Source organism: Neodiprion virginianus, chromosome 4 (assembly GCF_021901495.1).
Source record: "Neodiprion virginianus isolate iyNeoVirg1 chromosome 4, iyNeoVirg1.1, whole genome shotgun sequence".
Taxonomy (NCBI): domain Eukaryota; kingdom Metazoa; phylum Arthropoda; class Insecta; order Hymenoptera; family Diprionidae; genus Neodiprion; species Neodiprion virginianus.
Window position 1 is genome coordinate 6,273,356 of NC_060880.1, and position 16,643 is coordinate 6,289,998.

General features: G+C 36.3%; 2 protein-coding genes across 6 annotated transcripts in view; one reads left to right on the forward strand and one right to left on the reverse strand.

Moving 5' to 3' along the window:
* Positions 1 to 16,643, forward strand: part of LOC124303796 (uncharacterized) — a 119,510-nt gene that overhangs the window by 17,873 nt on the left and 84,994 nt on the right. The gene's annotated exons all lie outside the window — the stretch shown is intronic.
* LOC124303779 (uncharacterized) overlaps positions 1,062 to 16,643 on the reverse strand; it is a 64,849-nt gene continuing 49,267 nt past the window's right edge. The window contains exons 3-7 of one of the 3 annotated variants that reach the window (XM_046761416.1): positions 10,537 to 10,841; positions 7,467 to 8,653; positions 7,027 to 7,232; positions 3,247 to 3,424; positions 1,062 to 1,958 (exon numbers count right to left, since the gene is read on the reverse strand). In XM_046761416.1, the coding sequence (XP_046617372.1) occupies positions 1,707 to 1,958; positions 3,247 to 3,424; positions 7,027 to 7,232; positions 7,467 to 8,653; positions 10,537 to 10,841 (2,128 nt within the window). In that variant the 3' untranslated portion in view covers positions 1,062 to 1,706. Of the gene's footprint in view, positions 1,959 to 3,226; positions 3,425 to 7,026; positions 7,233 to 7,286; positions 8,654 to 10,536; positions 10,842 to 16,643 lie in introns of all 3 variants that reach the window. The other 2 variants (XM_046761417.1, XM_046761418.1) reach the window with 2 other exon arrangements.

The window sequence follows — 16,643 nt, forward strand, 5'->3', positions numbered from 1 at the left end:
GATAATCTGCTGTTGCAGGAAGTTATTCAGTTTTTTAGCACTTTGTGCGCACGTGCGTGAAAGATAATCGCAAGTGTTGATACTTGATTTTTTTTTAATCTCTCTTATTATTGTTATAGAGATGCGAATAATAATTGACGAGTTAGTCGCGAAGAAAATGATTACGATGCGTTACGATAATGACGTATATTTTATTTTACATTATCATTTATTTCAATGTAATTTGCAACATTATTTGTATACTAAATAGTAAGTTGTAAATGATTTTGTATAATAATTAATCGTTAATTATACATATTATATATATATATATAAGCATTTCTATTATTCAACTTCCTTTTTTAATACGGTTAATCGGGGTCTCAATATATTTTGCTAGATATTGCGATCTTATATTTTCATTGAATTATACAGTTCATTCCTTGTCAATTAATTCTAATGTTACGTTGTATGTAACATGAAATCGGCACTCTTGCGAAGCCGAAATAATGTCACTTTATATAAATATGTACACAGGTTGATTGTTAGGAATTTTCTTATTTTTTTTCTCTTTGTTCAATACGGCGGTTGAAAAAAAAAAATATACAATTTTTTATTATTTGTCTTAGAAACGAACATGCACAATTCCGAACATGACAGGCTCGATTATGCAATAGCGAATTTAGGGAGTTGCTAAAACCGTGTAAACTTACAACCAGTTTATTTGACTTATATACATATATATATGTATCTGTGAAGTAGAATTAATGCTTACGATTTATGAAATTTCATTGTTCAAAATTAAAATACCTGCAGGTAATATTTCACTTATTTATACGTGCGGAAATAGCAATCAAATAATATGTACGTTCTATTTTACGTTACGTTTAATAACACATCCAGTATATATATATATATATATATAGAGAAAAAATATTATATATGAAATGATATTGTGCAGGAGATACACATAAATTATAGTATTAGGAATCTGTCGAGAATGGAACGAAACTAGCACCTTTATAAAATGCGATCTATTTTCTTAAATATTCCTCGCGCCTCGTTCTGTTAAATTCAGCTACAAGTCGGAAGTTGGAGAAAAAAAGTCATGGTACGAGCTCGATCATTTCCAATCGTTAGTTTAGGTTCTTATCTTTTTTTTTTTTTTTCTCTTTTTTTCGACAGGATGGACTTACCAAAATTTGCGTAATACGATCAGATTATTTATATTTCTTAAGGTTAATATTATTAAGGGTAAGTTACCGGTAGTTGAAAAACTTGAAACTCTGATTTAAAGAAGATTGTTCTATTTTTCTTTTCAATGCAAGAGAAACTATTGCGTACAAAATTCAAACGTTGCAAAGATTAATTTATATATGATGGAGAAAAAAAAAAAAAAAAAATTTGTAATTTATGAATACGTTTATTTAGTAATCATTTTTTTTTTTGCTTCAACTCTTTTATCTTATACGGATATTGAAATATCGTGACGATTCATATCCGAGAAGAGACTGTTAATTGTAATTTTGCTTATCACAATCGGTGCTGCTGTAAGTTGTCCACCTAATTCTACAATTTTTTTTCATCGTGAAACTTCATTTCGATATCGATTATGTTCAGATCTCACGAGCGATGAAAATATTAAATATACATATACTGTACTAGAAAACGGCGGGAAAATTTTGAAAATATGAAATTAGAATCGAAGTTTGATTCTATGCAGTTGGCTAAGACTTCAGATTCTGGTAGTAAGTGTTAATCTCGGCCAATGCAGCCGATTTTCTTTCGGCGCTACATAATTCATAGTCCCAATGAGCGCCGATACAGTCGTAGCCCTCTAAACAATTAGTCAATCGTTTCTTGCCGCAGCAATTTGTTATCGCCAGTGCGCAACCGGGTGGCCCTGGTATTAGGTCAGAACTTTGATTTGGTACCGGAAAGCCTGGAACTGATGGGCCACTCTCTGCCGGCTCTAAACCCTGGAATTAACGAAATTAAACGCTGAGTATCAATTTTTCGTGTCGGTGGTTACAAAGTACAATATTCAAACAAATAGTGTGTTGTGAAACAAGGAGGGAGACTCGGTCTTTTCGGGCGGAGCGTAAGTTTGCGATGTGACTCGTAGGTGAAGTCGAAAATGAAGATTTATTGAAAATAAGCAAGGCGAAAAGACCGCCGCCTCTTTGTTGCCAACGATTTTTTATGTAACGAGAGCGTGTTACGCGTTTTTTTTTTTTTTTTTTTTACTTGGCAACAAAAAGCCGACAAAATTGAGGTTAGGATTGCGTAATGTTAGATTATTTCGCGACAGCGCATGCGCGCAACTGTAAAAGTACTCTTTTCAGTACTTTGCGCATGCGCAGTCGCAGACTCATTATACCGTTATAGAAACGTTATATATGCTTTGATTACGAAAAACACGCAGTAAGGAACGCGTAAAACAGAATTTTACGAAACGATGTTTTATCAAGTCGAATTAGGTCTGAACAATGTCCCCATAATATGGAGAAACGAAAAAAAAAAAAAAAAAACGAATTCGCATTCGAGTATATCACTTGTTGACATTTTTTGAAATTTCGTAACTGTTGTGCCAACTTTAAAAAAAATATAAATCGTAACTCACTTCGTTGACTGTATGCAATAATAACTAATCCTTTATTTCAAAATATATTCATTTTGCCATATTATCAAAATGAGCTATTATTAATTGATTGTGGCAATAAAAAACGTCGATGGATAATAATTTAGCCTCCCTCAAGTCTATTATTTACTGTATAATCTCTATCAAAATTAACCGTTTTCATTTTCCTCTACCTTGGAGAGATTCTATTTTCTTGATAATTCCGATTGGAAGTTGCAGTAGCTTCAGTCAAATTATGATTCGAAATCTCTGTTAAATCGTTTTGACGCTCTTTTAACTGGAATGTGTAACCAATATCTGATATATCCTTAAGAAAATTTGTTACAGTTAGAAATATTGCTGACTATTGTATTTAATTTGAAATATTTTCACATAGTTCTCAAGTGTCAAGCATAGACTTTTGTTGATATATAATACGTTAGTGATTTGGTTGGTTAATTTATTTGGCTTTACTGGTAGTGATTGGATCTTTTGAGGCAAAATCGAACGAGCCGTGCTTGTAGACATTCAAGTTATTTGGCGAAATGAAAATCTTATAGGATCCATAATGGTTTTTATTTACGTAAAAAAAAAAAAGAAAAAAAAACACTGAACATTATCATGTACCTTGTGGGTTCATAACTAACCCTGAAGTCCTTTGGATTGTACCGGTTGGCTATAACTGGTGGAGTTTCCGTTCGAATTACATTTCTCTTTTCATCGAAAATCTTGATAACGGCTTTCGTTGGCAGTGTCTTCCAGTATGATAGTCTCACCAGATCTGTTTCCACGGGAACTGGTTTGCCTTTGCCTGGTTCTAACTTCCTGTAAATAAATTTTTTTTTTCAAATCTTCAGTCCACCTTGTACGAATCTGAAGAATAGTCACACATGCTAAGGCATGTATGTATATTCGGTCGACCGAATGATCGGTCCTTTCAATTCATCATTTGTTGGATTAAACCGAAATCAATTAATCGAAGTACACGATCCATCGATCGATCAATCACGCAACCCTGTAACTGTTATAGATTGTTTCATATAATCTGTGTTGTGAAAAAAGTGTGAATGCTGATGCGGTTTTCTTTCACAAGTTTTGTAATGACTTACAAATACGTTAAAACAGTGCCTTCAACTTTTATCTCGTTTTTAAATATCGAAATACATTGATAAGGGTATTGCCGGTTGAAAATTTACGGAAAACAATGACAATAAAAATCGGTTTCACATCTTTTTTTTAATCGTTGTTCGAATGTGTGTAAAGTACAGGGTCGTTCCGACGTGAAAATTTCGAAGCGTTTGTAAACGACAGGTACGAACGAGTCGTAAACCTTCTGTCCGTGACAATTTTAACGGACAAGCTGCTTTCTACTTTGCAGAATCACAGCACGGTCTTGTTAACCAGAAAATTACAGCTCGTCGTGAACACCTAGAACTGTGATGTACAATGAGAAAAATTTCATTTGTTACAGTAGCTGAAAATATTGAGTAAAACAGGTATCGTTGAAAAAACTGTTTGAATATTGTTGGAGTTAGGAAAAACGAGGTGCGCCTAACCATTTTGCGCTATCGTCGATCCTTTTTTGGTTATTGCAACGCAAAATCAGTTTGTGAGGTTTACTCTACTTTTTTAGACAAACAAGGCTTTAAGGTCAATTTATTCTTGCACGAGCGTTCAATTTTCGCAACAGTTGCAAGAAAATATAGCAACAGTGATCGTTATGAGAAAGAATAGTAACGGATACCAGGCTTTCCGGTAACAGCTGGAAAACTAATTTTCATTTTCTACCTAGAACGATATTTTTCGACTGTGTTAAAAAATGAAAATAGTCGAGGACTGAGCGGTAACCGGAAGTAAAAATTTCTCTCAGTGTACGTAGATCACGCAGTTTTTTGAATGGGCGTAAAAGAAGCCAGGAGATACCGGATTGTTCGGAGCTTTTCACGCTCTCGTTCATCCCATCCTCGCTAAGTACTCTTTCATCAAACTTAACTCGACGACATTATTATCAAGCTTGGAAAGAATGTTTTTTACCGATAAAAGGTTACACCGTCTATCAAAATATTTACCGCTATCGATTTCCGAACACGAATAACGTTCTTCAATTCTCTCCCTACTTTATCTGAAATTGCGGTGTTGGTTTGGCTAGTTCGAGCGACTGTTGGTTCCAAGTTCACGGCGGCAGGGTGTTCGATTTTACTTGAATCAACCGAATTCGAACCCTGTCCAAACGGACGAAGGGGACCAACGTTAGTCGACGTTGACAAATCGTCGCCGAGTAGTCGCCGTGTACGGTCAGGTTCTAGTAATCAGTTTCCGTAAAAAATTCCATACTTTTTCAACACCTATAGAGGGCGTTGATGCGAACTAAACTAGGGTCAGGCCTCGCTACGTATCGGCTATCGATCATTTTTTGAACGTGACCGAAGGCTGAATCTTCACGTCTTTTGTTTGGCAAATTATAAAATTCCGCAATCGGGTATCTGAGAGTAAGTAAGGAAGGAAGTAAACCGATTGAAACATACGTTGGATCATATCCATTCCAAGCTTTCGTTCCAAGTCTATACAAGCCATTGAATATGTCATTCCAGCGATGATGAAAATGGTCGGCAAAACCTACCAATGGATAAAAATGCCACGGATCTCCGTACGCGTTAAGAAATAATCAAAATTCTTGCCTAATTGTAAAACAAGTAATTCGTAATTGCGTTTTTTCTATAGAAATGGCACAAGAAATTTGTATGTTTTTATATAACAAGTCACAAACCGTGAGTTTAAAATGTTCTTGAGAGAACAGCGTCCCAGTATATAATATTAAGAAACGTATTTCGTGTCTTGAGTGATAATAGAGTTCTACGTAAATAGACAAAGTTAGTTTCAAATGTTGGCTATTGTGTTGTGTGAAAATAGACTCCAAACAAATGTTGACAGTTTGAAAACTCAAGTCTGACCGTGGAAGTTGTTGATGTTTGTTACCGTTCAACGGTTGAGATGTAACAGGTTTCACCAAAACTCACAATCGGATGATAGATGCGTATTCTTGGCCCTTTGTCGACACCTCGTATCATGTTGACCCGGACGGATTACACGAATCAACACAAAATTTTACCTAGACTTCAAAGTATTAGATTTCGATTCTTTAGTTCGTAATTAGACGAAAAAAAAATATATAGCATGAAAAAGTTTGCTTTTGTACTTAGGAGACCGATTGAACGATATTTTTCAAAATCTGTGGTTTTAATTATCAATTAAAGATGAAACCATTTAAATAAACATTTTTATTATTTTTATTAAGTTTTACTATCAAAATAAGTTACAAAAAAGTAGAAGATAATTTAAAAGTGCACGCTTTTACTTTTTCCTTTATGTCCGTAAGTACTTTCTCTCAATAAACCCCAAATATAGTCTCCGATCATGTTTTCATTGTATTGGCCTTGACGACGTTGTTCGAAGCTCAAAATGTCCCGATGAAAACGTTCTCCTTGCTCTTCTGAATACGCTCCCATGTTGGTTTTAAATTTATCTAAATGAGCATGCAGCATATGTACTTTTAATGAGAACATTTTCAGTTATTCTGGATTTCTACAAAACACCTGATCGTTGTTTATCACTCGAGTGCCATCTAGAAGTACTGTTTGAACGTTAAAACCCAACTCTGATCGCGCGGTATTTTTTGATGTATTTAAAATAATTAATATTTAAAACAATAATCAAAAATGAGTATTTTTACTATAACTATTACAAAAGCAAACTTTGTACCAAAAAAAGGTATTTTCTTTTCGTTTTTGTTCATAATTAACCAGAAAATCATAAAAGAAACTTTAGGACGAAGAACAAAAATTTTTTTGTAGAGCCGTGTTATTCATTGAATGTTCACTTATCCATAGTTGAAAAGTTTCAATAATTATTTAAACAATTGAACCTTATATTTTCGGAATTTCAATTTTGTAGACATATTAAGAAATGTTTAGAGTATATTCTTGAATTTTTAAACTAAAAATCAAATAAAGGGTTCTTCGTGACAGGCGAATGAAGCAGCGTCCAGGTTAAATTGACCCAGTGTGTCATAATCGTAGCCAGAAGTATGTCCAACAAGGGTTAAAGTAATATTTGAAAAAAAAAAAAATAAGTATCGCTATTGATCATTGTAATACCGATTGTATGATAGCAACTAGGAATAATTATAAATAAATATTCTCATTTCAATTTTTCAACTTTTCGATCTCTGATGTTTAATGTTTTTTTCAAGTGTTTTAAATCGTCTGCTTAGTCAGTAGGTCGTAAACGTTCGTGCACGGACACCAAAACTGTTTGTTCATTGGTGATTTTACAGATCTCATACGATCTTCAAGTATCTTGAACAAGGATATTTAAGAAAGTGTAACTACCCTAATAACCAATTTCTAATTTCAATGATTTTTACATACCCGATGGTCTTGTTAGGCAAGCGTATCTCACGCGGATTGTTATCCTTGCCTTCTCCATTCGACAGTTCGTTGATATCGGGCCGTACTTTGGGAGTCATTTGTTTTAGGAACTTGTCCAGATATTTTTGATTCACGTCATCCTTTGGCGACTCATCGGGTTGATCATGTTGTAGCTGCAACGAATGTTGCCTCCTGCGATCCGTGATGTTTTTAGGGTTTCTTTGTCGTCCTTTCGAATCCAGGTTCGGCAACAAAAATAACTCACGCGGGCTGTTATCCTTGCCTTCTCCATTCGACAGTTCGTTGATATCGGGCCGTACTTTAGGAGTCATTTGTTTTAGGAACTTGTCCAGATATTTTTGATTCACGTCATCCCTTGGCGACCCATCGGGTCGATCATGCTGTAGCTGCAACGAATGTTGCCTCCTGCGATCCGTGATGTTTTCGAACGTTCTTCGCCGTCCTTTCATATCCAGTTTCCGCAATAAATTGCCATTTTTCCCTCGAAATTTTCTTGGTATCTTATCGTTGGGCTTGCCGTTTTTGCGGATGATCCTGCCTACTATTTTTCCCTTATTCCTTCCCCATTTGCATCTTGGATCGTTTTTGTTACGTTTGCACCACTGCTTGTTATGACGGTGTTTTTTCTTATACCCTAAAGGTTTTTCCTCCTCACTGTAACCCCAGGGCTCACTTCGCTTGCTTCTCGTCTTCGTTTCAAACTTTTCTTCCTCCACAAATGACACCTGACGCCGGTGTGGATACGTCCTCGATCCCAGCATCTCCGTAACGTTCGGATTCGCCGATGTTCCCAAGTCACCGCGCGTTGGAAAATTGTCTTTTCTCAGTAATCTCTTAGCCTCCAATTCTCCCGGAGATTTAATCCTTGGGTCCATGTCACCTCGTCCCGAATATCCGCTCGTGGCTATTTTTTGAAGATACGCAACTTTTCCGGCGTCGTTTGTCAGGTCCAGGTACTCGTCGGAGTCATAGTCCGGTTCGATTAACAGCGGAACAGTGGGCATTACCGGCTTATTCGTATCCTCGAAATCCGACCTCTTCTGTCGTTGAGATACTTCGGTACCCTCGCAGCCAACTTGGAGCTCCGGAACGCCTCCAACCCCGAAGATTCTGTCCTTCAATGACCTCGACGATGCTGAAAACTCGTCAAGTTTTGCCGATTTTGAAACGTGGTTTGTGCTCTTCGACTCCGACGCTTCGCTGGATTTCGTTTTAAAAATCATCTGGTCGTAAGCTCCAACCTTTTTTGGCACTTTACTCTTGTACCTCACGTTCGTCTTTCGCGGTTGTGTCTGAACGCCAAGCGATGGCCTCTCTCTGGACAAGTCCAGCTTGTACACCTCAACCGAACCTGGACCCTCATCCTCGAACGGATCGTCGGCCAGGAAATCATCCTGATGCATGGTCTCGTCTTCCAGCTCTTCGCCTTCCCAATCTTCCTCCGATTCGTCCGAAACTATCGGCTCGTCAAACGCCACCTTGATACTCGACAGTCGCATCGCTTCCGCGTTGTCCAATTCATCGTCTTTTTCGATGTCTTCCAATTTGGATGGATTCCGTTCCTCGGAGTTTCCAAAGATTTCGAATAATCTTCGCTCCATGATTCCTGGAAAGTGATTTTTCGATTGAAATTATCGGACGGTCGTTGTTACAGTCATGTTTTACAATATTTTGACGAGGGGAAAAGTTCTTTAACGTTTCTACTCTACTCGTATTGTTGCAAAGCTTGAATCGAAAATGTTACATGCGATATTCTTTCATCTACGAGAATTGAATTTAGGACATTCGTGCGTACCAAACTTTTCCTTGTCTACCGTTGGAAGTATACCTATACGTATATTATATATTTCATGCAAGTTTCCACTTCTCTCAAACGTCCGCGTACAGACGTTCAGGTCGATGCATGCGCCCGAACAGATGAATCCTGAGGGATGCATTGGAGGGAAAAGTTAGAATTGGAAAAAGAAAAGAGAGAGAGAGAGAGAGAGTGGGGAGAAGATTTTCACAATCAACACAATGGTACACTCGATATCCAGAAGTAAATGCGAGAGGATTGGGGTCGGTGGATGAAGTGTGAAAAATGTTCTATGTATTTTCGGTTCGGACGTCGACCGGTTTCAGTACGACGACGACGTGATCTGTGAGTTAAGTTTTAAAATCAGCCATGGAAAATTCTCAGAGGATACCTGCTGCAGAGAATTTTGAACCGGTCAAACTCGGAATAAAGTCAGGGGAAAAATTTGTGGTAAATTTTTTTAATTTTAGGCATACAGAATTAAAATCTTTCAGTTTGATGTTGTTTGAAGAGGACGTGACAACTTTGCATTTTGGGGAATGTGTGGAATTAGAGTAAAAAAATTAGGTCGAAAATGTTTAAACAAATACGAGTAAAACAAAGCTTAGAGTTCGCAATTCAGTCTAATCATCGTTTCTCAAAATTCTGTAAGTTTTAATAATTTTATTACGAGATTGTCGTATAGTGAGTGATTATTCAATGAATATAACCGTTGAGCTGCGAAGATATTTTGGAAGATACGAAAATATGAAATATTGGAATTATAAACAAAAAATAAAACTCGGATTGCGATGTTTCGTTTCTTCAAATCGCTCTAAAATATCGTTAAAAATCTAATTTACTTCGATTTCACTTCACGATGGTTTATTTTATCCAAAATATTATTTTCAACAAATTCACTGAAACATGTCGTCTTCTTTTCACGTGTTTTCTAACCACTTGAATCACTATCGCCGTTTGTTGATAACAATCAATACATATTTGAGGATGCCAATACGTCTAAGTGTGAAAGTGTTGCAGTGACTTCGTTGAAAATAATTCTTCGAATAAGATCTGCTAAATTTCGAACCATTTTACATATTTCTGAAATAACGCTGAGAAAAATTTCATTTCTTGCAGCAACTAGAAAAATTCAGTAAAACATGTATCGCTTAAAACACTGTTTGAATATCGTTGGAATTACGAAAAACGAGGTACGCGTAACCATTTTCCGCTATTGTCGATCCTTTTTTGGTTATTGCAACGCAAAATCAGTTTGTGAGGTTTACTCTACTTTTTTAGTTAAACAAGGCTTTAACGTCAATTTATCGTTGCACGAGCGTTAAATTTTCGCAACAGTCGCAAGAAAATCTAGCAACAGTGATCGTAATGAGATAGAATAGTAACGGATATTAAGACTTTCCGGTAACAGCTACAAAACTAATTGTCATTTTGTACTTAGAACTATATTTTTCGATTCTGGTAAAACATAAAAAGAGTTAAAGACTGAGCGGTAACCGGAACTAAAAATTTTTCTCACAATCAGTGAAAACATCGGTATCGATAAGCCTTTCCACTCTCAATTCCGTAACATTTTCTAAAAAGAAAATTACCAAAACGCATCGATTTTTGGATATCCGAAAAAACTGAGAAGAGGAAAATAAAGTGAGAAAGAGAGAGAGAGAAAGAGAAAAGAAGTGAAAACATGTACAAACCGTATCTGCCGTCCGATTCGGGCGACGATCCTCCTGGCCTCCGTAAATCTTTGACGGGGGTAAATTTCTCCCCGCGATCCGGGACTCTTATCCTTGGTGGTTCATCGTTCATCCAGTCCTGGCGGTATTCCTCGTCCTGTTGGTAGCTGCGGGGGTTACGGTGTGACGGGGTGTATTGATCGGGCGAGGGGCCAGAAGAGCGGGGGTTGGAAAAGGTGGTTGTTTCTCCCGAAGGAACCGACGCCCCGACAATCGAAGCTAACCAAACAGCGGCCAGAGCCACGGCCACCCGTTGCTTCATTCTTCTGCAATAAAATAAAAAAAAAAAAACCATTACACATACAGACTTATTGTTTACTTTGACACATGCCGTTGAATTCTCACCCCGGATTCGTTTATACAGTTCGTGTAGTTTCGCACAACTTCTTACAGCAATAAATCGTTTTCATTTTACCTCGTTTTTTTTTTTTTTTTGCTTTTTTGCTTTTTTGGGGTTTTTCTCTCGCCATTGGGATAATACGGTGAAGGCTCAGCAATTTTTCCTTCTTCCCTTCCACCCCCACCCCCCCCCCCCTTCTTTCCTTCCTCCTTTTTTTCCCCCGTCTGTATCTCAACCTTAATAGCCACACACCCAAAAACAGTTTGCGCTAATTAAACGCCGGGTGCAGGGTCTTTAATAATATGGAACATGTTTTGAACGCCTGCTTGTAAATTACTTGGAAATACCGCGAATGATTTCTGTCCTACCTTACTTTTTCTTTCTATCCACTCTTGAGTCGCGTAATAATCCGCGACGTAATTAAAGCTTACCGAAATTAACCAAGTTGATACCAAGGACGAATCAATTATTATTATTGTAATCCTAAGTACAATTGATTGGTGAAATAAATTTACAGCGTTTTATTTCACTCCTTTACATCTCTCGCCGTGTGTGTATGTGTGTTTTTAGAATGTGGTTATTATTTAATATTTAGAATTGGAAACGGTTGTAGGTGGAAAAATAAAACATGAAATAGGTAGAAAAAAAAACCTAGTAAAGAAGAAAAAGCGAAATAGATTTTTCGATATGGATGAATTCTGAGAGAGAGAGAGAGAGAGAGAGAGAGAGAGAGAAAACAATAGTTTAATTGGTATTACGAGTATTCTTATAAATTATCAATAAACAATTCACTCCGAATAATTATGTTTAATTTATAATTTATATTTCCTTATTTTCTTCACTCGGTTTCTCTCTCTCTCTCTCACTCTCTCTTCATGTATTAGTTAATCCGTCACTTTAATTCGTGTATGATAATTATTATCTGTATTGTATGAGTCAGGCGTTTGAAAATTGAATACCTCATCCTACTTTCACGGGTACCTAATTGTAAATCTGACCGTGGTGGTGACTTTTGAATAATTCAATGAAATCCTGATCTCCTATGGTAATCGCAATTCAAGGTTTTCTGCCCGACCAAAATCTGATCATAATTTGCGTTCGCAGAGCGGCCAGATATTCATGCTGTATTTTTATTCGTCTAACACATATTTTTAAAATCAATCATTGACGAAGATTTTGTCGAAATTCTTGAAAAAATCCAAGTCTGTCTGGTTAATTTTAACGGTAAGAAGTTTACGAGAAAATTTTTGTTTTAAATCTGAAGAAAAATCGTTTTCCAGTTATCGACAACCAAAGCACGTGTTCATTTGCAAATATGCGTCTATGCCGAGGCATTTAGCGATTTATTATCGATATCGATTATTTATTGGAAAAATCTCTACGATTTCACGTCGGCCCATGTTTAGATCAAGGTGACTTTTCATTTTCTTTTTTTCTTTTTCTAGAAATTTTAAGCGAGTCGATATTCCTTCGCGTTTATCGCAGCAATTATACGTCGACGGGAAAACTAATTAGGTTACGACCATTTGTTTTTCTATTTTTTTTAACCGTAATTAGAGTTGGACGACAAGTCCTGAAGTTGTTATTCTTGGTTTCTTATTAGATTACTTGAACCACAATTCACTGGGTTTGAGATAATTCTGTATATCCTAAAGTTAATTTGACAACTTTTTTCCCCCACTTGTTTCGGTTTGTGTTTTTTTTTTCTTTTCTTTTTTTTTTTGTCTTACTCTCGTTCGTAGCTTTGACGAAAGTTGCAAACCTCCTTCGTTTGACGATGCTCCGTATTTATTTGAAGCAGTATTTTTGCAGGAGGGTTAATTTTACCCGGATTTGAAACTTTCCGAAAGTCCGAATTAAACTCAAAGTCTTGAAAGCGATAAGATTTTACGACCGACATTATAATCACTTCGATGTTGTTAAATTTGTTTCTCTGTATTCGGTTTTCCCGATTTCACCGACGTTGCGTTTTATCTCCCTTTAAAATACCGGATTTGCTTATTAGAATTCATCAGAGAATCGTGATAACTGACGAGTGAAGTCGGAAAATTTTTGTATCCTTTTTATAAAAAATCAATGCCCGAACATTTTCGAGTGTTGTAATTTACAATGAATAATGCAATGCTGAAATTAACAATGAAACGGAGAAAAAGGGCGAAAAGAAATTTTTCATCGCCTCTCTTTTACAAGTAATAACGAAAGCCTGAAAATTTGCGGCTTTAAAATATGTACAACGATATTATACAGAAGGGGTGAAAATTTTCCTTTGATCCATCTCATCCAGTTTTAATTTTATCATTAGCAATTTACCAGTTCTCACAATGCTGGCAATCACCTGCAACCTTTGTTAACAACTCTTTAAGTTTCATCATTGATTATTCCTTTGCCACGAGACTCTTTTAATACTTTGTGACTTGCGCGTTGTTAACAAATCCGGATTCAACAAATGCTCGCGAATCGTCCGTTACGTAACTTTTATCATTGCACGATTCGAAAAGAAACAAATCTACAAAGAAATAACAAAAGATTTTTAAGTGTCGATATTTTTTTTTTAATTTTACTTTTGTTTTTTTTTTAATAAAAATTCTTCTTCCCCGAATCTTAGATCCTGTAACTTGAATTTAGTCAACTGCCTTTGCGTTCATTTCAACATTAAAGCAAAGATAGTTGTTATCGGTATTTTACTGCACATTTCGAGCGCTCGATGCGCTGAAACTTTTGAAGGCAGCATCTGTTGAAGTATCTTCATCGTCTCGAATTTCGGTATATCGGCTGACATATGCAAAAGCCGGTCAGTGTGTGACATTTATTTAAAAACCACGAGATAGGTATATTTTTTTTACGACGATTTTTAACTACTATTTGAAATGTTGGCTGTGGCGCGGAAGTTTTTTTCATCGTAGTTTGCTTGTCGAGCGATTTTAATTCAACAAATTGCGGAAATTATGCAAAAAGGTCACGGAATTGGCGCTGCGCAGAAATGAAATGTTTCTTTGAGTGGCTGACTGGAATCGTTTAACGAAATCTGTCTGTTCGAAGGAACTTGATTTTCTTCGTTTCACAAACTACGTTTAAGTCTCTAAAGCGATATAAGACGTCAATTTATTATATAATGTATAGCTACTATAGGCGTATGATCTAATAACCTGGGGAGTATATATAATCGATTCGGGAACGAGAGAGAAAAACTTTATCCCATCGAATGATCTTTGAATTGGAATTCACCCGAATTTACCTTCGAGAACAAACTTTTACGCCTAACTCCCTACTTTCGGCTAATTTTTATAGGGGTTTATTTACTTTCTGTTTTCCTCGCAGTTGTTTTCTTATTTAGTTAATTTCTTTCTTTTTCTTTTTTTCTTTTCTTTTTTTTTTTTTTTTTGCCCTCTTCTTCCCTTCCTTCGTATTACTTCGTCGTTCGGTGGTTATATTTATTTTTCTTCCCTCTGCCTTTCAACAATTCCCGTCAGTAGAATCAACAACAGTATGTGGTGTGTACTGTTTTAAACGTGCCAATTATCAGCAATTAACTAACGAAGTGAATTAACTTAAACTTGACTTAAAAAAAAGGGCTAAACAAATGGATGTCGGTCTGTATTGAGAAGCGAAAAGCTTGTGCAGCTATCGACTTGTTTGTCCACCTTACCTGCCGTCGATATCCCTGTTAATTGTATAATACATGAATTTCTTTCTCATAATTTATCACTTTGTAGTCAATGCACCGTATACATGTATATGAGGCATTCCACGCCAATTCGACCTGGGTTTTATCCTTGACCTCTTAGATTTGGTGCGCGATTTTTTCTACGATTGTTCTCACTTTGAAAGGTACTCGGTTTTTTTTTTTTTTGTTTTTTTTCGACTCAATTTGAATTTTACTACAATTTTTAGAAGTGACTTTGTTTTTTTTTTTTTCTTTATTTTGCCAGTAAAAAAAGTTGCAAATGGTAAAGTGGTTCGGAAAAATCTGAAAAATTTTCAAATATCCAATGTGACGTATAAAAATGTTTCAGCAACCATCCATAGTAAAATGACTTTCGCTTCTAATTTTTTTTAACCTTTTTTTTCGGAAAAAGCTTGAAAACAGAAAGAACGGAAAATCGGCCTACTCCTGGTCCAAGCTTGAAAATTTTGATACTTGACACAGGTTTTTGAGAATTATTTCGAATTTTTAATTTTGTTCGGTCGATAAAATCGTTTCTAAAAATTGTAGAAAATTCAAATTGAGTCGTATAAAAAACAGGGTACCTTTCAAAGTGAGAACAATCATAGAAAAAATCGCGCGCCAAATCTGAGAGGTCAAGGGTAAAACCCCAGGTCGAATTGGCGTGGAATGCTCCATGTATTATACATGAGGCATTACTTACATATTTGACCTGAGTCTTACCCTCGACCTATCGGATTGGGCTTCAAATCAATTGGGAAAAATGCGAAAAAACCGAACGCCTTCGAGACTCAGAACAATCCGAGAGATCAAGGGTCGGATCCAGATCAACGTGATGTGGAATGCCCCATATGTACATTGTACTCGGTGAAAATCTTGGACTTGATTTTATTTTCACGCGTTCATCTTTTAAATGTCTATCACGCACGTCAGCGAGCGGAAAAACGTTCGGCAGATGAATAAGCGTGGAGTGCTAATTACTATCAATGTAATGAAAAAAATCGAAATCGAGTTTGCGTTGAATTGAATGAAATTAGTTTAGCCGATTTATCGGTCTGATTTAACTCTGCGTCGGTAATTAGTGGGACGGCGATAATTGGAGAGTGGTGCAGGTATTCAATGCGGATTATTAACGGATTCAATATCGTAATCAGAAGTTGAGAGTTTCGATCGGTCGATGATCTCTGACTTTGTATGATGAGATTACATCGACTGTCATGATCTGTCTGGCAAATCCGTATAATCACATGATTGCCTACACTCACTGTGGTGATTCGATAGGTAAGGATTGTACCCAAAGTCAGATTTTACTGTGTATTCTTTGATTTAGGTTATCCTGATGACGATATAATACATTCACGGGAGAGAGTAAACGTTTGAGCCAATAATGCGAAAAACGAAAGTTGTATTAACAACGTTTTGTTTGAAATGTGCGAAAATTTCTTGCTGTTTGTAATATACGCTGACTTCTGTTGGACGATTTGAAATGTTTCAAAGGTGATGTTTATTTGAATTACTTGAACATGTTAATGCAATATTGACAACTGAAAGCTTGATCGTAACGACACATTGGAAATTTGATGGTTTGGGGAGACTTCTTTAGGATCAATGAATTGTACGCTCCAAATTTTGAGGAAAAATGAAACTGGATAAAGTAATTAACGTCATAGAAGTAATCTTGAGGAACTGTGAAATTTACTAAATACTAAATTTTCTTGGGAACTTTTTTCTTGGGAAACTCGAATTCATTGCACGATGCACCAGTTTTTCACGTAATTCGTTGACAAACACTTATCACGCAACATCTTATCACGAGAAGTTTTATTTGTGATACCTTAGTGGTAATTTCAACGCTGATGGAATTCCAATTTGAACGAAGAACAGATTTTGCATTGAAATAAGGAACACTGCTCGTGATTGTACAACGAGTTTCTTTATCTGCTCAACGATTCGCGCCTTATTTAAGCAACCGGAGTTGCAGCTTATACTCAGGTTGTGCATCGTATCCTGCCACTCATGCCAAGCGTCAATTATTATCGATATAACGCGATCTTGTTTTACGCG